At 46.8% G+C, this 25,971-nt stretch overlaps 1 protein-coding gene across 1 annotated transcript in view; it reads left to right on the top strand.

Moving 5' to 3' along the window:
• The first annotated feature begins 20,065 nt into the window (after positions 1-20,065).
• Positions 20,066-25,971, top strand: part of LOC141154963 (cytochrome P450 2G1-like) — a 128,181-nt gene continuing 122,275 nt past the window's right edge. The window contains exon 1 of the mRNA XM_073641542.1: positions 20,066-20,291. Within this exon, the coding sequence (XP_073497643.1) occupies positions 20,115-20,291 (177 nt within the window). The 5' untranslated portion in view covers positions 20,066-20,114. The remainder of the gene's footprint in view (positions 20,292-25,971) is intronic.

The raw sequence follows: 25,971 nt of genomic DNA, 5'->3' as shown, positions 1-25,971 counted from the left end.
TATATTGAGTACTTATTAATTACTTTAATTCTAGTAAGTTGTGCAAATTGTACCATGCAAAAATGTATTTGAAATCAACAGTTAACCAGTCTCTCACACATTAACTCAATTAGTACATGTACATCAAAGGTTGTGTCTCTGACTTGATTTGAGTTTGCACGCTGAGCCCACATCTTTCTCGGCAGATGATGGCTGATTTAATCAGCCATCATATGCTTTTAACAGCCATGGGTGGAGAAGAGCTCCTCTGTCAACTCTTAAATGGTGATGTCAATCTCTGACAGCAGTATTAAACCCCTTTCTGACGTGGGGCGTATTAATATGTATCTGCCCTGGACCTTTTGGGACAGATACGTATTAGTACTCCCTGGCGATTTCACATGCACACAGCCTGTGCGGGCGCGATCGCCGCCAAGTGTCAGCTGATTCTCACAGCTGACACCCGGTGCTGTGTGCTATGAGCGGTGCCACACCGCTCCCAGCACATTAACCCCCGAAATGCTGGTAACAAAATTGATCTGGCATTTCGGGAGCTAGAGGAGGTAAGCGCCATTACTTACCTCCTCTTCGGCGTCCCGCGCCGTCTCTGCCGGATCTGGGTGGTTGTCATGATGACCCGATGTCGTTATGACGACATCCGGCTCACCAGACAGCAGTAAACTACTTTGATCATGCGCAGTGCGCGATCAAAGTAATTTCTGCCTGTGCAGCGCTGACAGGCTGTATAGCATAGAGATGCTGCGGCATCTCTATGCTATACCGGCGATCAGCCTGCAAAAAGTGAAAGTCCCATACTGGGACAAAGTGTCACAGTTCAAAAAGTGTCAGAAGGTGAAAAAAAAAATTGTAAAAAAATGAAAAAAATAATCCCAAAAAAATAAAAATATACTGTACTAATAAATAAATATTATTCTGAAAAAAAACAAACAACAATAAAAGTACACATATTTGGTATCGCCACGTCCGGAACGACCTGAGCTATCAAACTGTTCCACTAGTTAACCCCTTTAGTGAACACAGTAAAAAAAAAAAAAATAAGCAAAAAATTATGCTTTATCATCATACCACCAAACAAAAAATGAAATAAAACGAGATCAAAAAGACGAATGTAAATGAAAATGGTACTGCTGAAAACGTCATATTGTCCCACAAAAAACAAGCGCCATACAGCTCCATCAGCTGAAACAAAAAAAGTTATAGCTCTCAGAATAAAGCGATGCAAAAAAAAATATTTTTTATATAAAATACTTTTTATTGTGTAAAAGCGCCAAAACGAAAAATAACGATATAAATGTGGCACCGTTGTAAACGTACTGACCCGAAGAATAAAGCTACCTTATCAATTTTACCACACGCGGAACGGCATTAAAAAAAAAAAACAATTCCTGAATTGTTGGTTTTTGTTTATTCTGCGTCCCAAAAATCAGAATAGAAAGTGATCAAAAAATGTCATGTGCCTTAAAATGGCACCAATAAAAACGTCAACTAGTCCCACAAAAAACAAGCCATCACATGAGTCTGTCGACCGAAATCTGGAAAAATTATAGCTCTCAAAATATGGTGATGCAAAAACTAGACTTTGCAAAAAAATGCGTCTTTTAGTGTGTGACAGCTGTCAATCATAAAAACCCGATATCAATCTGGCATTGCTGTACTTACACCGACCTGAAGAATTAAGTCGTCTAATCACTTATACTGCATGAGGAAAGGCATAACAAATAAACTCTAGGGTTAGAGTTGTAAGAGGGTTAGGGTTAGGGTTGTGCTAGGGTTAGGGCTGTGCTTGGATTAGGGTTGTGCTAGGGCTACAGTTGTACTAGGGTTAGGTTTAGGGTTGTGTTAGGGTTAGGGTTGTGTTAGGGTTGTGTTGGGGTTGGGAATTTTTCAAAAGTAAAGAAAAAAAAATGATGACGATATGGCGACTAGTGTTGAGTGCAAGTGCTCGCTACTTGAGTTTGTGTCGGGTGCTCGGGTATGCACCGAGTATCGCGGGTGCTCAAGTAACATACTTGAGTCTCCGCCCCATATGTTTCATGGTGGTAATTGCCTGCCATGCACGAGCGATCCCTGCATGTGTTTTTTTGAGTGTCTGACAATCGTGAAACATGAGGGGTGGAGCGGGGACTTGAGCATGTTACTCGAGCACCCAATATACATGGTGCATATCTGAGTACCCGATGAAAACTCAAGTAGCGAGCACTTGGGCTCAAGACTAATGACAACTTATTCAATATGATGACCTAATGTTATCAATTTCTGTGTCGTACCTCTGGGTTCAAAATGTTCACTATACCCCTTGATAAAATCCTTGAAGGGTCTAGTTTCCAAAATGGGGTCACTTGTGGGGGGTTTCCACTAATTAGGCGCATCAGGGGCTCTCCAAACGCGGCATGGTATCCGTTCTCAATTCCAGCCAATTTTGCATTCAAAAAGTCACACAGTGCTTTTTCCCTTCTGAACCCTGCCATTCACCCAAATAGTGTATTTTCCCCACATATGGGGTATTGGTGTACTCAGGAGAAAGTGCACAAAAGTTTTTGGAGTCAATTTTCTCCTCTTACCGTTGTGAAAATAAAAAATTTGGGGCCAAAACATAATTTTTATGGAAAAAGTTTGATTTTTTTATTTTCACGGCTCCATGTTCTAAACTTCTGTGAAGCACCTGGGGGTTCAAGGTGCTCACCACACATCTAGATAAGTTCCCTGAGGGGTCTAGCTTCCAAAATGGTGTCATTTGTTGAGGGTTTCAATTGTTTAGGCACATCACCGGCTCTCCAAATTCAACATGGCGTCTGCTAATTATTCAAGCAAATTTTACATTCAAAAAGTCAAATGGCACCCCTTCCCTTCCGAGCCCTGCCGTGGGCCCAAACAGTGTTAATTTATTTCTTCCACATTCCAAAAATTCCTGTGAAGCACCTGAAGGGTTAATAAACTTCTTGAATGTGGTTTTGAGCACCGTGAGGGGTGCAATTTTTAGAATGTGTAGCGTCGGCGTCTCTGCCTCCTGCCCGGCAGAGATGACGATCCCCTCACCGCCGAGGGTGTGGTCCGACGTTCTCCGCCTCTCCTTCCGGCTCCCTCCGGCTCCCGCATTGTGCGCAGATCCCCAGGCACGGTGATAAGGGCGCACGTGCGCTCCCTGCTTCTTAAAGGGGCAGCATGCGCCACCCTAAGATGTCCCCAGCCAACGGCCGGAGTACTTCCGTTATTTAAGGCACCTCCTCCAAAATGTAAGTGCCTGTGGAAAGTTGTTGTTTTGTGTGCTAAACACTCTCTCCAGCCCTCAGGTTCCAGTGTTGCCCACCAGCCTGTCTATCAGCCGTGCCCGCCAGCCTGTCTATCAGCCGTGCCCGCCAGCCTGTCTATCAGCCATGCCTGCCAGCCTGTCTTTCTGCCATGCTCATCAGTCAGCCTACCAGCCGAGCCTGCCTGTCTATCTGCACTGCCTGGCTGCCTACAAGTCGTGCTCATCTGCCAGCCCATCTGCCGTGTCTGTCTGCTTTGGCTGTCAGTTCCATGGGAGTCACCTGCTCTCACACAATGTCGGTCCCAGAGTGGCACCTGGACCCCCTGCCCTGGCCCTCCTTGGTTCACAGAGTTGACTAAGCCGTCGTGTAGCCAAGGTCGACCCGGGTAGACTCTTAGTTACGCCCCTCCGGTTCCTCCTTGTACCACGGCACAGTGGTTCCATCATCCAGACCCGTAACAGAATGGTGTCACTTTTGGGTATTTTCTGCCACAAAAGCCCCTCAAAGTCACTTCAAATGTGATTTGGTCGATAAAAAATGGTTATGTTTATTTTGTTGAAAAAATTAGAAATCGCTGATCAATTTTAACCCTTATAACTTCCTAATGAAAAAAATGTTGGTTCTACAATTATTCTGATGTAAAGTAGACGTGTGGGAAATGTTATTTATCAACTATTTTGTGTGACATATCTCTCTGATTTTAGGGCATGAAAATTCAAATTTTGAAAATTGCAAAATTTTCAAAATTGTCGCCAAATTTACAAATGTTTCACAAATAAATGCAAGTCATATCGAATCAATTTTACCACTATCATTAAGTATAATAAAAACAATCTCAGAATCAGTGGGATCCGTTGAAGTGTTTCAGAGTTATTACCTCATAAAGTGACAGTGGTCAGAATTGTAAAAATTGGCCTGGTCATTAACGTGTAAACCACCTGCGGATGAAAAGGGGTTAAGGCATGCATTGGATTCCATCATTCTATGCGCCCATCGAAACTCCCGTGAAGTGATCTAGTGGTGCCGATGGGTTGCCATGACAGCATGGGGTCTGCTGAAGTTCATCAATATCATATTGTGGGTCGGACACCTGCCCTGGCCAAGGATCAGCTGTTGTAACCACTTTCTAACAAAAAAAATGATTGTTTATATTTTAATAATAAGAGCAGCGGACACTGAACACTGTACATGTGACGCCTCTTCTCGGAAGCCCTTTTGTTTACCCTGGGAGATGGGGGACTCGGAGACGGGTCCTGTGATGGAGAGATGGGGTGCAGCCGTGGCCCGGACCCGACCCGTGCTCAGGGCCGTCACATTAAAAAGGATGGTGTGGGCTTATCCGGGTTGAGTGGCTGATTTACGACTACGCCACCTGTGGTGTCTAGTGATGGCCAACAGCGCCCCTGCAGTCCACTGAGGCATGGTGTTATAGCGGCCAAAGTTATTACTATTCCCCACAGGTGGAGCAGGGCCTCAGGGCAGAGAGACAGGATGGAGGGGGTAGTAGCAAAGGAGAACGGATGCCCCGTCGCGCGGTGTGGCGCAGAATAAACAGTCCGAAGGCCATAGGGTGAACTTCCAAGGCTTTACTCACTTTAGAGTTGGCAGAAGGAAGGCGACTCCCTGCTCCCCGCAGAGTCCTGCGGTCACCAGGGGCGGGGGTCCGACAACCTCCGAGTATGTCCAGCGTTCAATCGGGACCCAACACCAGAGTGTTCCTGAGCTACAGACCGAATCCTTTCCTGTCCGTGTGTGTGCGAATAGGCCGGGTCTCCCCCTGAGCGCCTTTCAGAACAAGAGTACGGGTGGCAGCTCCGCTCTGTCCGATACCCGATGGGATCATCGGGGCCTTCCGGGTCTTCCCGACCAGGACATAGAGTAGCAAGGTCGGGTGTCAGGGGCCGGTACCCCTCTTGCAGCCGGACTCCCTCTTAATATATCAGGTGGTGAGGACAGGTGGCGTATGCCGCTCCGTCTGCATCCTCCCCGGGATCCATTTGCTATGTAGCTACACTCATGAGCTCCGGGCCTTCTTTATTATGGTCCTTGACCGGGTTGAGACCTTAATTTTCTGCAACCTGCCCCTCGACCCCAAGACTAAGGTACGAGGGCCGTGTCCCCATCCACTGCAGGTCCACACAGGATCCACGCTCAGTGATGAAGAGCACCATGAAAATGACAGCCAAAAGACAATGAGCCAAGATGGCAATCTATTAAATATGAAATTATTAAGTGTAACTTTTATGTGAGTCCTCCATCTTCACCCACTAACTGGTTCCCCTGGCTCTTGGTTCCCCAGTCTCCCTGTAACCAGGAGGGCAGCACCTAGTGCATACTAGCCCCCTCCGGTGGAGAAATGTGGTGTTGGATGCAAAGGTTCGGTCACGACTATCACACTGTTCTTACCTCAGAGGAGGAACACTACACTCCATTAAAGAAGTGCAGCATCCCTGTGGCGGTCGAACCCTCAGGGGCGCCACATTCCCCCCTGGTGAAACACAGCACGTCCGCGGGCTGCAAAAAAGTAACACCCATGAAATGTTCTTTTTAATATAAACAAGAACTATCTTCCCTTTATGGGAGGCACATCTTCTTAAGCGTTGCAAAACAGGTTACACAGTACAAAAAATACAAAAGTATAAAATTATAAAAGTGCTAGCATTTTCCAGAGACATTTTTTGCAACAGACTGGTTAAGGTGCAAAGACGCAGAGTCAGTTCAGAAGTGCGAGGGACCTGTCCCAAACCCTCAATGTGGGCCCTGGGGTGGCTGCAGGGCATGAAGATCCCGAGTTGGACCTCCAGGAGAGCCACCCTGACAGGTTTTCCTTCTGAGGTCTTGAGGTGGAAATAACCGCGGTTTTGTATAAAAACAATATGGAGCACCTAAAGAGATGCAAACTATTTACAAAGGAAAGAGTCTGTCTGCTGCCAGTCCGCAGGGACACATGTCTCAAGAAACCGGGATATAAGAAAATTAAAACTTAAATGTCAACATTTCAACTTTTAAACAAATTACAACAGCCGGGGCATCCTAAACCTCGGGTTCCCTCCTGGGAAAAGGCTCTTTCCTCCCGACGGAGGCTGACTGGTCCCCTGAGGCTGAGTGCGAGGGGGCGTTGCTCCCAGACACTTTGTGTACATCCAGGGCATACCACCCCCGCAACCCCTGGTGGCGAGAAAAGGTCACTGTATTGCCCGGGAAGAGGTTCCGACCAGGGTGTCCTTTCTTCAGACGCGGCTCGACGTCCCGCCTGCTGACGAACACATCGTCCTGGTACTGGGGACTTCGGATGAACCCCCACCCCGCCTCATGGTGGAAGCGGACGACTTGCCCTTCCACTCGGGGATTGGGATAGGTGGCCTCTTCCTGACGAGCCCGGGATTTGGCAGCTTTGGCCCGTAATTCGAGGCGCTCGCAGCGGAGCTCCCGTTGACGTTGCTTCCGAGCGAGCTGGAGTATCTGCTCACTGCACCGCTGGCTCCTCTTGCGCGCTTCAGCCCGGGTCTCCCGGGGGAAGCCCATCAGGTCCCACCCCTGCTTGTCCCAGGCACTCTCTTCAGCCTCCGGCCAGGTTACTGCTGGTGTGGGTAGCGGGGTCATCAAGGGTTGATGCGGGTCCTCTGAAATCACGGACCAATCCGGGTTGGAGCCGGTGGATACCTCTGCAGCTTCAGGCACTTCAGGTTCCGGGTTAGGGCAGCATCGCAGGTCCCCACTCATAGCTGCCACTTGCAGCTCCGGAGCCAAGGCCTGCTCCCAGGTGGCTGCATGGGGTATTAGATATTCGGCCATGAGGTCCAGGATAGGGGCGGTAGGCTCTGCAGCTAGGGCAGGGGTAGCACACTCACCCACCGCTGGGCCGCTCATGACCTCTGTCACCGCGTCTCCTTGTCCTGGGACTTCAACTCCTTGGCGGCGGGCCCGGACACGTAGCAGCATAACTTCCCGCCACGCAGCCGTCGCCGCCTCCTGGGCCTCTCTCTGTCTCCGCATGAGACCCGGGGCTTCCTGTCGGAGAAATTCCATATCTCCCGCTGTGAGAACACTTCTGCCTCACTCCCTGCCGGGTGAAGGGCCTGAACCGGGTTCAGAAGGTGCGTTGGTTTGCTCTCCAGAAGCGTCCATGTCTGCCTCTGACGAATGCCAACCTCCGACTGCAATGGCCGCACCTTGTTTCTTTTCTCCTTCCTCCTCTTTCGGGGCAGTTCCTGGGCGGCATGCTGACAGGCCCGCCTTAGTTCAGCCCATCTGGTTTGATGGGCATTACCCCGCGGACAGTCTCTGATGGAAGGGGCAGTCCACACTTTTGGGGCCAAGCGGGAGCCCAGCCCACGATGGGAGGTGTTTAAAGACAGTCTTTTCACAGCATTATGGCGGCTGTTCTTCTTGGGCGGGCGCTATTTTAAGTGTAAAACAAAAGTTCAAGGTGTAAGGCACACAGTACCCAATAGCAATGGGTAATTCCTTCCTTTGCTGCGGGCACAAGATCCTGCCGACTACGCCAGGTTTGACGCCTCTTCTCGGAAGCCCTTTTGTTTACCCTGGGAGATGGGGGACTCAGAGTCGGGTCCTGTGATGGAGAGATGGGGTGCAGCCGAGCCGTGGCCCGGACCTGACCCGTGCTCAGGGCCGTCACATTAAAAAGGATGGTGTGGGCTTATCCGGGTTGAGTGGCTGATTTACGACAACGCCACCTGTGGTGTCTGGTGATGGCCACCAGTGCCGCTGCAGTCCACTGAGGCATGGTGTTATAGCGGCCAAAGTTATTACTACTCCCCACAGGCACAGCAGGGCCTCAGGGCAGAGAGACAGGATGGAGGGGGTAGTAGCAAAGGAGAACGGATGCCGCGTTGCGTGGTGTGGCACAGAATAAACAGTCCGGAGGCCATAGGTGTGAACTTCCAATGCTTTACTCACTTTAGAGTTGGCAGAAGGAAGGCGACTCCCTGCTCCCCGTGGAGTCCTGCGGTCACCAGGGGCGGGGGTCCGACAACCTCCGAGTAAGTCCAGCGTTCAATCGGGACCCTACACCAGAGTGTTCCTGAACTACAGACCGAATCCTTTCCAGTCCGTGTGTGTGCGAATAGGCCGGGTCTTCCTCTGAGCTCCTCTCAGAATAAGGGTACGGGTGGCAGCTCCGCTCCGTCCGATACCCGATGGGATCCTCAGGGCCTTCCGGGCCTTCCCGACCAGGACATAGAGTAGCAAGGTCGGGTGTCGGGGGCTGGTACCCCTCTTGCAGCCGGACTCCCTCTGAATATATCAGGTGGTGAGAACAGGTGGCCTACGCCCCTCCGTCTGCATCCTCCCCGGGATCCATTTGCTATGGAGCTACACTCTTGAGCTCCGGGCCTTCTTGATTATGGTCCTTGACCGGGTTGAGACCTTCATTATCTGCAACCTGCCCTTCGACCCCAAAGCTAAGGTACGAGGGCCGTGTCCCCATCCACTGCAGGTCCACACAGGATCCACGCTCAGTGATGAATATCACCATGAAAATGACAGCCAAAAGACAATGAGCCAGGATGGCAATCTATTAAATATGAAATTATTAAGTGTTACTTTTATGTGAGTCCTCCACCTTCACCCACTAACTGGTTCCCCTGACTCTTGGTTCCCCTGTCTCCCTGTAACCAGGAGGGCAGCACATAGTGCATACTAGCCCCCTCCGGTGGAGAAATGTGGTGTTGGATGCAAAGGTTGGGTCACGACTATCACACTGTTCTTATCTCAGAGGAGGAACACTACACTCCATTAAAGAAGTGCAGCATCCCTGTGGCGGTCGAACCCTCAGGGGCGCCACATACAGATCTGTGCTGGTCCTTTCCATACAATATCTGATCACCTCCACACTGTACAATAGATTTTCAGATTGCTTCATCTAATTACTAGTGATGAGCGAGCACTAAAATGCTCGGGTGCTCGATGCTTGGGTCGAGCACACTGGAATACTTGGGTGCTATACCCGAGCAACGAGCCCAAAGTAAATCTATGGGACACTCGAGCATTTTTCAGGCGTCTCCCCCCCGGCAGTCTGCAGAGAACCTAAAAATTGCCCAAATGGATGGGAACAATGCTCAAATGTCATGGGGACAGCATGGGGAAGACCCCTGGAAGCATTTCTGACTCCCAGGTCACTTCTGTCAACAACGTTGTCAGAGGTATTACGCCACTTTTATGGACTCATAAAACATACAAAAACGAAACCAAAATGGATTTTCCTGGGAAATATGTTAAGGAACATCCTTTCCAGGGTAATGACTTGTATATAAAGTAAAATAAATAACCAAAAACAAAAATGCTCCTCCACGCCTTGGGCGTTCACACGTAGCATTTTTGATGAGTTTCTGCACTTTTGCCTTGCTTTCAACCGTGACAAATGCAATCACCAGGAAATGTCATTTTAACATTTTACAACCTTACCTGGCCATGTGGTGTGTGAGATATCATCAGACACATCGTGTTTCATTTATGAAGGAGGGACTCTGAAAGTCACAAAGCCTATTTTTACAGGGCCATCATGCGGCCTTTACTATTCTTAGAGAGCCATCAGCCTGCTATGTTTTATTGTTCCCATTACTAAAGAGTGTGTCTCCTATACTGTTATTGCGTGTGCAGTGAGTGGCAGGGCTGCCCAAAATTTGGACGCACCCCAATACCACTTTGAAAATTTGGATGCATCCCAATACCCCTTAGAAGAGACTTTGAGGAGGGCCTCCTGAAAACAGTGTTCCCATTATTAAGAAGTAGGTCTCCCATTGTGTTTGCCTATGCAGTGAATCCAAGGGCTGCCAAAAATTGGGAGGCACTCCAATGCACCTTGGAAGAGATGTGGAGTAGGGCCTCATAAAAAATGTTCCCATTTGAAAGGAGTGGGTCTCCTATACTTGTAATGACCATGAACTAAGTGTATGGGCTGACAAACATTTAACCCTGGGGGGTATACATGAACATACTGTATACATTTTTTTTTTTACGGGCATCATAAACACCCTTTAAAAAAATTTGATGGGTGTTGCATCACGGACCACGGTCACCCTGGTGATATGGTGGTGGAGAATGAGGATGAGGAGAAGGAGGAGGACAAGATCAAATAGCCAAATCAGGAAGTGCATACCCGTGTGTGGGTATGAAGAGGTGCATGGGAATACACCTCCCAAAAAAAGACACTGGATTTGAGTTTATGCTACGCTATCATTCGGTGGTGTTGAGAAGTCTGGCCAAATGCAGCCCTTGTTCATTTTTATAAGAGTCAGCCTGTCAGCATTTTCAGTTGACAGGCGGATGCGCTTATCAGTTATAATTCCATCAGTGGCACTAAAAACCCACTCTGATAAAACGCTGGCGGCAGGGCAGGCCAGGACCTCCAAGGCGTAGAGAGACAGTTCCTTCCACGTATCCAGCTTGGATACCCAATAATTATAAGGCACAGAGGAATCACGGAGGACGTTTGTACGGTCGGCAAGGTACTCCCTCAGCATCTTCCCAAACTTTGCACTCCTTGTGAGAGTACCCCGCGCCTCAGGGCTTGTGCGATGGGAGGAGCTGAGAAAATTCTCCCAGAACTTTGACAGTGTTCCCCTGCCTCTGCTGGATTGAAGTTGTATCTCTCTCACCTGTACTCCTTGGTTGTCCAACGAACTCTGACCTCTGCCACCAGCGTTTTCAGATGGGAATTCTTTTAATAGTTCCGCAACAAGGGCCTTCGGGTACTGCCCCATTTTTGTAGACCTGTCCACCTCAGGAATAAGAGATAAAAGTTCTCCTTGTAGTGTGGGTCTAGACGTGTCACCAACCAGTAATGACTGTCACACAAAATTTTGAGAACGCGAGGGTTATGGGAAAGGCAGCATTATTATGATCTGCAGCAAGAACTAAGGAAAGAAGGGGAAAGCTTTCCCTACAGTAAGACTAAGCTGAATGCCTACGATGTAACGGACTCCCTGTTCCTAGTGAACAGACCCGCCTTAGTCCTAGGCTAGTCTGAACGAAGACTTATAGAAGGGGTCCCTAAAAGTACTAAGGACTGGAACAAAAAAGGGACACCTCCTGAACACAAAAAGTTGTTGCAGAAAACAAAAGATAAACTGACAAAAAGGACAAAGCGAACTGACAGAGAAAGGCAGAGAAGCACCTGGCTAGCAAAACAGTCAAACAACACTGAAGTCCAGCACAGCCAAAAAGGCGGAGCTGGAATATAAAGGCAGACAGTCACGTGACCGTAAAACATAAGATGGAAAAAACAAACAGGAGGGTTCTAACAGTACCCCCTCTTTTAAGAGGATCCTCCGGATCCTCCAGGCCCAGGTCTATCAGTAAACCTCTTGTGGAAGGCTCTAACAAGCCTAGGAGCAGAGACATCATCCGCCCTTACCCAGGAGTTATCGTCGGGACCGAAACCTTTCCAGGAAACGAGATAATGTACTCTCCCTCTATGCCATCTAGAATTCAAGATATGTGAAATTTCATATTCGCCGTCTTCCACCACAGGAGGAACTGAGACAGTGGCATCCCTATCAGATACATCCGCCTTTTTCAACATGGAAACATGAAACACAGGATTAATCTTCCAGGAAGTAGGAACATCCAACCTAACCGCAGTCTGGTTAACTACCTGAAGCACTTTAAATGGACCCACAAACTTAGGACCCAGTTTTTTAGAGGAAATCCTCAACCGCAGGTTCCTTGAGGATAATCAAATCATGTCACGCACAGTAAACAAACCCTCCTTTCGTTTCCTGTCAAAATACTTCTTGGACTTATTGTTAGCCTCTTAAAGGTTGCAATGTACATTAGTGCAAACTCTTTCCAAATCACCGGAAAAATTCTTCTCCTCCGGCACCGCCGACTCCAATTTGGAGAACAAACCAAAAGACGGATGTCTCACGGTACAACAAAAAAAAGTAGAACACCCAGCTGAGGAGGATGTATGATTGCTAAGAGAAAATTCTGCAAGAGGCAGAAACTCGGGACCACACCTCTTGATTGTCCGCCACAAAACATTGCAAAGACTGTTCTACATCCTGGTTCTTTCTTTCAGTCTGTCCATTAGCCTCAGGATGATACCCAGACGAAAATGACAAATGGACTCCCAACTTGTCACAAAAAGCACGCCAAAAGCGAGCCACAAACGGAGGTCCTCTATCAGAAACAATATCCGTGGAAACGCCACGAAGCTTGACAATCTCCTTAACAAACGCCTTAGCAAGTGTCTTGGCGCAGGGCAACTTAATTAATGGAACAAAATGACACATCTTACTAAAACGGTCCACGACCACCCAGATGACAGTAAAACCCTCGGACATGGGCAGATCAGTAATAAAATCCATTGTGAGATGCATCCAAGGTGCAGTAGGAACTTCCAGAGGGCAAAGCAACCCCGCAGCAGAAGTATGTGAAGCCTTTGACCTAGCACACACAGTACATTGACGCACCCACTTAATGACTTCTTTCTGCCATCCAGGCCACCAAAAACTGCGACTAATTAGTCTCTTAGTCTCAGAAATTCCTGGATGACCTACCAACTGAGAATCATGACACTCCACAAACAAGTCACTCCTAAAGGTTCTATGCACAAACAACCTCCCAAGGGGAGTGCTAGATGGAGCATTATCTTGAGCTTTTAGAATCCCATTCTCCAAAACGGAGTCCAATGCCGCCACCACAACTCCTTTCTGTAAAATGTTCTCCTCCTCCTCGGCACCGACCGCAGGAGAGAAGCTGCAAGATAAAGCATCAGCTTTAACATTCTTAGTACCAGGGATATAGGTAACAGAAAAATGAAACCTAGAAAAAAAAAGTGCCCACCTAGCTTGACGGGCATTCAAGCGCTTGGCAGCATCCAGACAGATCAAATTCTTATGATCTGTGAAAACCTGAATAGGAAATCTAGCGCCCTCCAAAAAATGATACCAATGTTCAATCTCGAGTTTAATAGCCAGCAACTCCCGATTTCCAACATCATAATTCAATTCGGTTTCCGAAATTTTTTTTAGAAAAGAAGGAACAAGGATATACTCCATCCTTGTTCTCCTGAGACAAAACTGCTCCGACCCATACCGATAAAGCATCGATCTCAACCAAAAAAAGCTTGGTCTCATCAGGCTGCATATGGATAGGGGCTGAACTGAACCTCTCTTTGAGATACTTATACCCTTCAATGGCCTCAGTAGTCCATTTGACCGTATTCACACCTTTCCTGGTGAGATCGGTTAGAGGCTTAACAATTTCAGAAAAATTCTTAATGAATTTCCTGTAATAATTGGCAAAACCCAAAAATCTCTATATAGATTTCAAACCAATAGGCCTAGGCCATTCCTGCACAGCCTGAACCTTCACCGGGTCCATCTCAATGCCCTCGCTGGAGACAATGTAGCCCAAAAAACAAATTTTCTGCACAGCGAACTCACAATTCTCCAGCTTAGCAAAGAGTGAATTATAACTCAATAACTGCAAAACTTTACGTACTGTCTGCCAATGGGACTCCAGATCTGGCGAATAAATCAAAATGTCATCCAAATACACAACCACATTCTTACTAATCAAAGGTCTCAAGATATCATTAATAAGGTTCTCAAAAAATGCAGGTTCATTGGAAAGACAGAAAGGCATCACCAAAATCTTAAAATGACCTACCAAAGTGTTAAAAGCAGTTTTACATTCATCACCCTCCTTCACTCGTAACAAATTGTATGCCCCCCGGAGATCAATCTTAGAGAACCACTTGGCCCCCACTAACTGGTTAAACAAGTCAAGAATTAACGACAATGGGTAGGAATTGAGTATGGTAATCTTATTAATTTCACAAAAATCCAGACATGGACGCAAACCCCCGTCCTTTTTTTTAACAAAGAAAAATCCAACTGCCACAGGCGACTTAGAAGGTCTAATGTGACCAGCAGCCAGGCTAGTCTATATGTACTCCTCCAAGGCCTTTCTTTCAGGGATAGTTAGATTAAACAAGCGACTCTTGGGAAGAGTAGCTCCCGGAATAAACTCAATGGCGCAAACATAATCTCTATGAGGAGGTAAAACTTGCGACTCCTCCTCCGAAAAAACTCTCCAAAAATCTTGTATAGGTACAGGTAATTCCCCTTTTCCCACAGCCGAAATGCGACCATTACAACATTTATCATAGCATTTCGGACTCCAATACATAATCATATTAGTAGACCAGTCCAGCAAATGATTGTGCAGTTTTAACCAAGGCAATCCTAGAACGACCGGAGACAGTAAATTATCTAATACAACCAAGTCCAAAATTTCTTGGTGAAGGCCATTGATAGTGAGGGGAAATGCATCAACCTTTTGAGTAATACATTTCAAGGGAGTGTTATCAATTGCAATCACAGAAATAGGCGATGACAAAGGTTTGGATTTCAATTTAAGTTTTTTCGAAAACCCTTTATCAATCACATTAAGTGTTGAACAACAATCCACAAATGCCTGAAATTCAATCAAATTTTCCTGCAAAGTAGTACTCCCTGAAAGAAATACTCCTGCAGAGAGTAAACAAGCTATACGGGCGTACCTGACCTTTTTTTTTCTTTACTTAAACGAAGCTCACAATACTTAACCAAATGGTCAGCTTTACCACAATAAAGACACAATCCCTCGGCGAACCTCTGGTCTCTTTCTTGAGAGCGGAGTGACATCGCCCCAACCTCCATCGGTTCTCCACCATCTGAGCATATTATCTGGGAACTAGGAACTGGCATTACAGGAGTCTTTATCTCATTCTGCCTAGATCTCAGCCTCCTATCCACAGGAACAGCTGAGATTCAATCAGGATCGTCATATAATAGACTCGTAGCAGAAAAAAACTCTTCTACCGACCTCAAACATGGATCATTAGGTTGAAGAGAAAAGGCCCACCCTTGTGGTTCATTGCGCAAAAGTGACATAATAAAACCAATGCGCTGTGATTCATTCCCAGAGGACCTTGGCCTCAAATGAAAATATAACAAACAAGCATTTTTAAAGGAAAAAAAATCTTGCTGTTTACCTTAAAAAGCATCAGGCAGTCCTACCTTGGGTTCCACAAAATGCGCTCTGGAACAGCTACTCAGTGTTGCTGGAGCTCGGCCACCTCCAGAGTCAACCCCCGCAAGCAATCGAGCCAAATCCTGGACGGAAGCCATACTGATCCCCGTATTAATATTTCTTTAATTTTTTTTTTTGGGGGCTGCACTTACTGTTATGATCTGCAACAAGAACATAGGAAAGAAGGGGAAAGCTTTCCCTACAGAAAGACTAAGCTGAATCCCTAAGATGTTGCGGGCTGCCTGTTCCTAGTTAACAGACCCGCCTTAGTCCTAGGCTAGTCTGAACGAAGACCTATAGAATAAAGGGAAGGGGTCCTTAAAAGAACCAAGGACTGGAACAAAAAAGGGACACCTTCTGAACAGAGAAAGTTGTTGCAGAAAACAAATGGTAAACTGACAAAAAGGTACTAGAGGTTCCAAAGCACCAAGCGAACTGAGAGATAGGCACCGAAGCACATGGCTAGCAAAACAGTCAAACAACAATGAAGTCCAGCACAGCGAAAATGGCGGAGCTAGAATATAAAGGCATATGGCCACGTGACTGCAAGACACAAGATGGAAAAAAGAAATAGGAGGTTTCTAACAAGCGTAACATAAACTCAGCCATGCGTGCCAGACTGCTAGCGGGCAAGACTTCCATGTCCTCACCAAGAGGATGACTGACCATGCTCTCCTCTTCTCTGTCCTCTGGCCATCCACGCTGAACAGACGGTATGACAGTTGTGCAGTTAGTACCGTCTATAGTCATGAAACTAGCTCTTTTCCTTCCTCCTCCTCTTCCTCATTGTCACCCAATCCACATTGGGATGAGATGATGCTGGACTGTGTGTAATTACCCTGTATGGTTCCTTGCTTTATCTCTTCGTGCTCTGCCTTCAATGCATCCCCTTTGATTGTGAGCAGAGAGCATTTTAGAAGACAGAGAAGTGGGATGGTGTTGCTAATTATGGAGTTATCGCCGCTCACCATCTTGGTGCAGTCCTCAAAGTTTTGGGGGATGGTACATATGTCTGATATCCATGTCCACTCCTGAGGTCTTATGTGTGGAGTCTGAACTGAATACCAACGGCCTTGTTGATGCTGGTACTCAACAACTGCCCTCTTCTACTCACAAATCCTTCCCAAAATCTGCAGTGTAGAGTTCCAACATGTGGGGACATCATACACCAGTCGGTGAGCCAAAACCTGCAAACGCTGCTGAAACACGGCAAGAGCGGCGGAACCTGTCGGTGACTTTTGTAAAATGGGCACAAAGGTGGCGTAATTTAACAAGCAGTTCTGGCAGCTCCGGGTAGGATTTGAGAAACCACTGAACCACGAGGTTAAGCACATGGGCCAGGCATGGTATGTGTGTGAGCTCGCCTCGACTCAGAGCCAACACCTGTTTCCGGCCATTGTCACACACGACCATGCCTGGCTGTAAGTTTAGCGGTGTGAAGCACAGATCTGTCTACTCTTTCAGAGCTGTCCACAACTCTTCAGCATTGTGAGGTTTGTCACCTAAGCATATTAGCTTCAGCACAGCCTGTTGCTGCTTGGCTGAGGCAGTGTTGCAGTGCTTCCAGCTTGTGACTGATGTGGTCATTTCAGAGATGGAGGCTGAAGAGGAAGGGGAGGCTGAGGAGGATGAGGTGCAGGTGCTGTAGACTGTGGGGGCAACCCTGATTGACCTAGGGCCCTCAATCCTTGGTGTCGGGAGGACGTGTTCCGTCCCAAGGTCTGACTGGGTCCCGGCTTCCACTATGTTAACACAGTGTGCCGTCAGCGAGATGTACCATCCCTGCCCACAAGCACTTGTCTAAGTGTCCGTGGTTAGGTGGACTTTCCCGGTAACTGCGTTGTTGAGGGCACAGCTAATGTTTTGCAACACTTGCTTGTGTAATGCTGGGACGGCACACCGGGAGAAATAATGGCGGCTGGGGATGGAGTACCGAGGGATGGCCACCACCATCAGGTTGTGGAATGCTTCCGTCTCAACGAGCCTAAAAGGCAACAATTCGAGCGCAAGCAGTCGTGAAATGTGGGAATTTAGTAGTGTGGCCTGTGAGGCGTTGGCTGCGTATTTGCACTTGCGTTCCAAGGACTGGGGTATGGACAACTGATTGCTGCACTTCGAAAAGGATGTGGACGTGCTTCCTGATGCTGCTACTTGAGAGTGTGCAACGACAGGTGCAGGGCAGGAGGCATCTTCACATTCACCATGGACAGGGGATTGGCTTACATGCGCAACAGCAGAAGAAGCAATGGTGCCACCCGCAGACACTGACCCTGCGGTTCGGCCCACAAAGTCGGGTGCTTTGCTGCCATGTGCCTGATCATGCTGGTGGTGGTCAGGCTGCAAGTTTTTCCACCCCTGCTGATGGTGGCTTGGCAGGTGGTGCCAATGTCCTTTTTGGGGTTATCGGCAGAGTCTTTAACAAACAACCAGACTCGGGAAGACCTAACAGTTGTACTGGCAACTTCCTTCGTGTTGGTGTTACTGGGAACGGTTGCCTGCCTTTTGTCTGCAGCCACCACACTGCTTCTTCCTGCCTGTTGGGGTGCTCTGCCTCCCTCCTCCTGTATGTTGCTGTCCTCACTCTGCATGTCCTCCTGCCAGGTTGGGTCAGTTACTATATCATCCACCACCTCGTCTTCCACTTCCGCACCCTGGTCCTCCTCCTGACTTTCTAGCAATTGTGTCTCATCATCATCCACCTCTTGTGACACTTTCCCACCATAATCGTGTGACCGTGGCTGCTCAAATATTTGGGCATCGCTACATGCAATCTCCTCTTGCCCCGCTTCAAGTGGACCAAGCGAGAGGTCCGAATCTATAAATGGAAAATTGAACAGCTCTTCAGAGTGTCCAAGTGTGGGATCAGTTGTCTCCGGGCACTCGGCATGGTGGGAGGAAGGAGGATCAGGGTGAGGAATATGGAGTCCAGACTCACAGCTACTGAGACTTGACCGTGTGGAAGACAGGGTGGTTGTGGTGGTGGCAAAGTGACTGGAAGCATTATCTGCTATCCAACCAACAACCTTTTGACACTGTTCTGGGTTCAATAGTGGTGTGCTCTAGTGATGAGCGAGTATGTTTTGTTAACCCTTTCGCCGAGTATACTTGGGTGAGCACCGGGTATTTACAGCGTGCTCGGTGATATGTTTCAATCACTCCCGTGTGCATGATTTGCGATGGTTTGACTGCTTTAATACATGTGAGGAATGTCTGCTTCTTACACATTCCTCACTTGTATTAAAGCTGTCAATCCATCGCCAATCATGCACACGGGAGTGATTCAAACATATCACCGAGCATGCTATAAATACTCGGTGCTCGTCCGAGGATACTCGGCGAAAGGGTTAACAGAACATACTCGCTCATCACTAGTGTGCTGCAGTCCCCTAGTAATTGGGACAGGAAGGTCGGGTGAGAAGATGTGGGTGTTTGTTGTGGCACAATTTCAGCTTGCCCAGGACCTCGGCATCTGCATGCACCATCACCATTACAATCATGTCCAGTTCCCCATCCCTGCCATGCTCCTTGCCCATTTTAAATGGAGGACAATATCTTCCACGCTCACTACAAATGGCTGAATTTGGAGCGAAGTTATATGTAATCCGTGTGACGGAGAAACTACAGTTTTAAATACCTCGCCTGTAGGTAACTATTTTGAACAGCAAACCAGTATCAAAAACTTTGCTGACACACTGAAAAAAAATTTGAATGGAGGCCAAAAATGGCAGTATTTTCAGCGCAATTATATGTGATCCGTGTGACGGACAAACCAGTTTTAAATAGTCTGATTTTTAGCGCTGTAATATGGAAAGGACCTGGCTGTATTCTGCAGTGCCAACAAGCAAATGGCGCAGAAAAACGGTGTTCTCTGGATTGCTTTTTAAGCAAATAATGAGGATTAAGATCCAAAAAAAATTATTCCTGGCCCCTGAGACCTGGTCCTTTGTCTAGAAATATCTAACAGCTGCAGAAGGCAGAACTGGAATGGAGCCTCTTGTGCTATATGCACTGCAGTCTGCTATATACACTGCCTGCCTGCCTATATACACTGCCTGCCTGATATCTCTGCAAATGGATTAGTCCAAAGAAGGACTGTTTCTTGAGATGGATATGTGTAATGTACTTGTTTTCTCCCTACACTGCCTAATACACAACCAAATCTCTCCCTAGCTCAGCAGCACCTCTCCCTACTCTGCCTGATTGCGGAGTAGACTGACGAGCACAGCGGCGCCAGGTCTGATATGCACCTGATGATGCTGTGCGGCCAGCCAATCACTGTAATGCCACAACCAACATGGCTGCGGCATTACAGTGAGTGGCAGGCAATCCCTGCATGTTGATTGCAACTCTAAAAAGCGCCAAATATGTAGGGAGGGGACACAAGCGTCTGCCCGAGCATCTCACAAGTACTCGGCGAGCTCCGAGCATCTCGAGTACTGAGATGCTCGGGCGAGTGCCGAGTACTTGCGAGTATGCTCACTCATCACTACTAATTACTACACTACCACATTCTTCTGATTGTACATAATACATTTTGCTTTACTCCTTAAACTACTGCCCAAAGTGATCTTTTTATAGTATTAATAAAACACTAAACATAGTCCTGTACACAATCATGATTTTGCTAACAAGCCACATTGACTATACTGAAGGTAGCTCCTAGCAGGTGCCACCCCATGAGCTTGTAGATGAAAATATTGGCATTATATATGAACACAGAATGTTCCGTGGCACTGTTTATATAGGGATCATTGATTAACATATAACTGTATAGTAGATCTGACAGAACAAACACAATTTACTTTGCTGTTAGAAACGATGGACCTTACCTGGTTTGTGTCCTTGCTCCTGGCTTTCATAATTTCATCATTCATCTACTCTACATGGAATTCCATATACAGAGGACGCAACTTGCCTCCGGGTCCAACGCCCTTCCCGATTGTTGGAAATGTCCTGCATATAAAAAGAGGAGAAATCGTCAAATCCTTGATGGAGGTTAGTTTTAATGGGATAGATCTGAAAAATGAATTTAGAGTTTACATGGTTATTAGGGAAAAAAGGACTTGTATCCAAAAAGGAAACTTATGTTCATATAGATAGGATGTGCTCCGGATTTCCTCATAGGATTTTCTAAGAAATTAATTTATGGTGCAGATTTTCAATCCACTGCAAAATCCACTACAAATCTCAATGTAAATCATGAAGATTTTGTTGCCGCTTTGTAACAGATTTTACAAAAATTTTGCTGGCTGGGTAGCAGGAAAACAATGGGGATTAGTTACTATTATATCTGATATTTAAATATTTTAGAGTAAAATATGAATATGTTCTTTTTTACGGCATGTGGCAAATTTATTAAATAATTACAACAAAGTTCAATTGTGTTTTACCTCATCCGAAGTTTTCTATTTTGTTGGTTAAAGTGGTTTAGAGTTTTAGGTGTTTTTAGACAGATTTCTAAGTTGTAATTTCTTAAAAAGTCTAACAAAGTAGATGGATGGCATATAAAATAGAGTAAAGTGTTTACAAAATTTAATAAACATTGTGTGTGACATTTTGTAAATGGGCCCAATTCTTTACTGCATTTCCACCAGTATTTTGGTGTGAATACTCCTCAATTAGTCACATTTTAATTTGCGGCAAATTCATCAAATGGTTTGAGACTTTTTTCAAGTTGTATTTGGTGGTTTAGTTAGCTTTCTAATTTCTACTCCAATGTGTCTTTTCCAGATGTTTCACACATTCATAAAATGTGACTTTTTATTTAACAAGTCACAAAATTTGGAGAAACTCTACTCCAGTCCTCCCTTGGAGTGATTTTTTGTCCACCAGATATTTTGGTGGATTTTTATGACATTTTGTAAAGCCTGTGACATTTGCCACCAAATAACAGAAAAAGAAAAATAATTTTGGGCTTTTCACAAAGTTCATGAATTACATGGGTCATGTTTAGAGTTGAGCCACCCCCGTAGAGTTCGAGTTCGGTTCGGTTCGTCGAACACCCGTATGTTCGCCGAACTGTTCGTTGAACTGTTCGTCGAACACCGTCGAACACCGTTAAAACCAATGGCAGGCAAACAAAAACACATAGAAACACATAGAAAACACATAGAAAACACCTTCAAAGGTGTCCAAAAGCTGACAAACTGCTCAGAAGACACAACTAACACATGGAAAAGTGACAAGTACATATAGTCATGCAAAAAGAAAAGAGGTTGAGGAGTAAAAGGAGGGGGAGACACAGCTATAGGCATGTCATGCCCTTCTAAAACCAAAAAAGTGCGAAGATGACACGGCCAGTCCATTCCTGCCCGTGTGACCTCCGTGTCACCGGGTTTGTGCAAGAGCTGCGGTGGACCCTGATGGCCAGCCCCCCTCTCCCAATACTGATGCCTGTCCGCTGGTGGGTGGAGCGAGTCCCCCTGCGATGGAAGCAGGTCTAAGTTTTTAATTTAAATTGTCTCTCTAATTTGAATGAGTACACTTTAAATCCTTTTACAAGGATCTATTGGAGGGCAAGTCTGATGCCAGCAGCTGCGGGAATTACAGCTCCAGTAGCGTCCACTAAAGCTGCTGCAGTTAAAAAGCTTTTATAAGGATCGAGCTTGGCGGTCCACTTCAAGGCATTCTACTGCCAGTCCCAGCCCCTGTGGCTTGGGGTGCCTCCAGATGCTCTTCACTAAGTGTCCCGGGGGCCCGAAGCATTTCCTTTGAAAAAATTAAGTGTCCAAACTACAGGTGATGTAGCTTGCTTAACAGCTGGGATAATCCGCTGACTAGCAGACACTGCTACTAGGCACAAAGTATTTCCTGAGCTAGATGCAGTTAAAAATTTGTAATTAGATACTCTCTTTGGATGCTGAGAAAGCATTCCATAGAGTCTTCTGTCACGCCATATATTATTCTCTTAAAAAGCTTGGGGTAGGGGTCTAGGGGACCCTTTTATAGCCAAAATCACCTAGGCTGAAGATAAATGAAACATTTTCATCACCTTTCATAATCACCAATGGGACAAGGCAGGGATGTTCTCTGTCCCCTCTCTTATACATCCTAGTGACGGAGCACCTGCTCTCATCAATTCGCCATAACCCCAATATTAGGTGGATTGAGGTGGGAGGCACCGAGTACAAGTGCTCTACATTTGCTGATGATGTCCTAGAATATATCACTCAATCACATATATCCATCCCTGCTGTTATGGCTGAAATAGATCACTTTGTTACATCGTCAAATTTTAAAATCAATGCAGCGAAGTCTGAGGCCCTCGATGTCTCCCTCCCCAAATCCATACATGATTCCATCCAGTCCAAGTTTCCCTTTGCCTGGCCCTCACAGGGTATCAAATACTTAGGAATTCGTATTCATAGAGACCTCTCCCGTCTATGTTATCTTAATGTTGGGCCCTTTATTGAACAACTCCATACAGACCACGGTTGGCAAGTTAGAACTGTAAGATTCACTACGTGAACCACTGGTGTATTGTGGAGAAGCACATGTACACTGTGTTCCAAATTATTATGCAAAAAGTGTTTAGGACTGATAAGGTAAGAATTTTTTTGTTTGTCAGTTAAACTCATTGATGGTGATGTGTTTCAGGGCTCTTTATATCACTGTAAGCAATTGCAGACACCTGTGCTAATTAGTTTGGCAGGTGTGTCCAATGAAAGGCAAGACTACTTAAGAAGGCTGTCCCACATTATTAAGCAGCCTACATTTTCTGCCAAAATGGGAAAGAAAAAGGATGTGTTGGCTGCTGAGAAGCAACAAATTGTGGAGTGTTTAGGTCAAGGCGTGACTACAATCAACATTGCCAAGACACTTCATCCTGATCATCGCACAATAAAGAAGTATGTAGCTGATTCACAGTACACACGTGTGCGTGCTGATAAGGGAAAATTGAGGACTCTTTCCTACAGGCAATTACGTCAGGTTAAAAGAGCAGCGGCAAAAAAGCCTTGTCATAGCAGCAGACAAGTTTTTGAAGCTGCTGGTGCCTCCAACGTCCCGCGAACAACAAGATGCAGGGTCCTTCAGAGGTTTGCAGCTGTGCGTAGGCCATCCTGTCGACCTCCTCTATTCACTGTACACAGGCAGAAACGGCTCCAGTGGGCCAAACAATACATGAAGACTGACTTCAAAACTGTTTTGTTCACCGATGAGTGTTGTGCAACGCTCGATGGTCCAGATGGATGGAGTGGAGGATGGCTGGTTGATGGACACACCATGCAAACACGGCTACGGCGCCAACAAGGAGGAGGTGGAGTAATGTTTTGGGCTAGAATCATGGGGAGAGAGATTGTCGGCCCCTTTAGGTTCCCTTTAGGGGTAAAGATGAACTCCATAATGTATGTGGAGTTTCTCAAACAGCACTTCCTGCCATGGTTCAAGAAGAAGAACCGTGTATTCCGCAGCAAGATCATTTTCATGCATGATAATGCACCGTATCATGCTGCACATAAAACATCTGCATCTCTGGCTGATATGGGCATAAAAGGGGACCAACTTATGGTGTGACCCCCATGCTCCCCTGACCTCAACCCCATTGAGAACCTCTGGAGCATCATCAAAAGGAGTGTCTATGATGGCGGGAGGCAGTTCACATCTAAGCAACAGCTCTGGGAGGGTATTCTGTCCTCATGCAAAACAATTGAAGCAGAAACCATCCAAAACCTGACAAATTCAATGGACGAGAGAGTTCAGAAGCTCCTTTCGAACAAGGGGTCCTATGTGCAAATGTAACATCACCTAGAATAAAGTTTTGAGTTGAAAACTGTTTGATTTCAGTTTAAAATGACCATTTTTTTGATCTTTATTAAAATGAAAAGGTTGATCGAAGAGTGTGGGGGATCTATGAGTGTGGCAACCCAGTAGTCAGGATTATTTCGAATTCTGACAATCAGAGGGTCCCTGTTGTGTTGGTGGCGAGGTAACAATCATGCTTCCTTCCTCTGTCCTCTCCCCCCAACCTCGCACAACAGAAATGTGATCAATGTCTCCCTCATCTGATGAGTCTTCCCTCAGTTCATCCTCCACTTCTTCCTGGGCTCCTGCACCTTCCTCACTAGTTTGGCTGCTACCATGCACCCTGGTCAAACCATCTCCCCCACCCTCACATGCCTGCCGCCTTGGTGCTGCCGACCGTCTGGACCTTGCAGATGTTAGCCCTTCCACATACAACTCCTCCTCCTCTACTTCCTCCACGTCTTCTTGTGCCACCACCTGACTCCGAATTCTGTTTAACATGTGCTTCAGCATGTAAATCACTGGAATAGTCATGCTGATAATGGCATCGTCAGCACTAAACATCTTCGTCGCCATTTCAAAACTGTGCAGAAGGGTGCATAGGTCCCTTATCTGAGACCACTCCTCCAGCATGATTTGCCCCACCTCATGTATCTCGTTGGCCCAGGCTGTACGTCAGAACATATTGCACCAGGGCTTGTCTGTGTTACCACGGTTGCTGCAACATGTTCAGAGTTGAATTCAACCGCGTAGGCACATCGCATTTTAGCCAGTGAAGTGGCAGGCCCAACGACTTCTGTAGAGATGTAAGTCACAGAGCTGCGGCATGCGAACGACGGAAGTGAGCACACAGCGACCATGCCCTCTGCAGAAGGCCATCTAGTCCGGGATAGTGGCCTAAAAATTGCTGGACAACCAGGTTCAACACGTGAGCCATACAAGGCACGTGTGTGACATTCCCCCGCGAAGGGCCGTACCGAGGTTTGCAGCATTGCCGCACACGACCTTCCCTGGTTTCAGGTTCAGTGGAGACAACCATTCATGAAATTGGTTCACCAGAGCTGACCACAGCTCCTCAGCTGTGTGACTCACATTTCCCAGACATTTCAAAGTAAAAACAGCCTAATGACGTTGAGCCCTGCTGCCAGCATAGTAAGGAGGTGTGCAGGATCCCTTCTGCACAGTTAGAAAGCTTGTGGCATGACCAGACAGGCTTTGGGTGCAGGTGGAGGACCGAGAGGAGGTTGAGGAGGCAGAAGCAGTAGAGGAACTTTGAGATAAAGAGGATTGACGCACTTCGTGGGATCGGCAAGACTTGGACAGCAGCCCCTTGTCCTGCTGTCACCATAGTTACCCAGTGCACAGTCAGCGACATGTAACGCCCCTGTCCATGCCTACTCGTCCAAGTGTCTGTGGTGAAATGCACCCTGTCACACACAGAGTTTCTCAAAGAAGTGGTGATGTTGTGTGCGACATGCTGGTGGAGCGCAGGCACACCTTCCTTTGAGAAGTAGTGCCGACTGGGCATCTGATACTGGGGCACTGCGACGGACATAAGGTCTCGAAAATCCTCTGTGTCCACCAGGCGGGAAGGCAGCAATTCTGTAGCCAAGAGCTTGCAAATGGTGAAATTCAACCTCTTAGCTTTCTCATGGCTAGGAGGAAATGGTCTTTTACTTGTCCACATCTGAGGGACCGAGGGCTGGCTGTTGTGCTTAGACAAAAAACTCATGTTGTCGCTCCAATCAGGAATTTGAGTCTCATCATCATCTTCCTCATTGTCTCCACCAACAGGAGTTACAGTTTGGGAACGAAGGTCTACTTTATGGTCAGAACCTTCTGCGTCTGTTCCTGGATCCGACTCATAAAGATTCTGAGCATCAGTGCAGATCATTTCCTCGTCTGGATTCACAGAAACTCTGGAGCCGACCTC

This window comes from Phyllobates terribilis, unplaced genomic scaffold, assembly GCF_046119375.1.
Source record: "Phyllobates terribilis strain yellow unplaced genomic scaffold, ASM4611937v1 Scaffold_7__3_contigs__length_470593459, whole genome shotgun sequence".
Taxonomy (NCBI): Eukaryota; Metazoa; Chordata; class Amphibia; order Anura; family Dendrobatidae; genus Phyllobates; species Phyllobates terribilis.
This window is presented reverse-complemented; position numbering and strand designations above follow the sequence as displayed.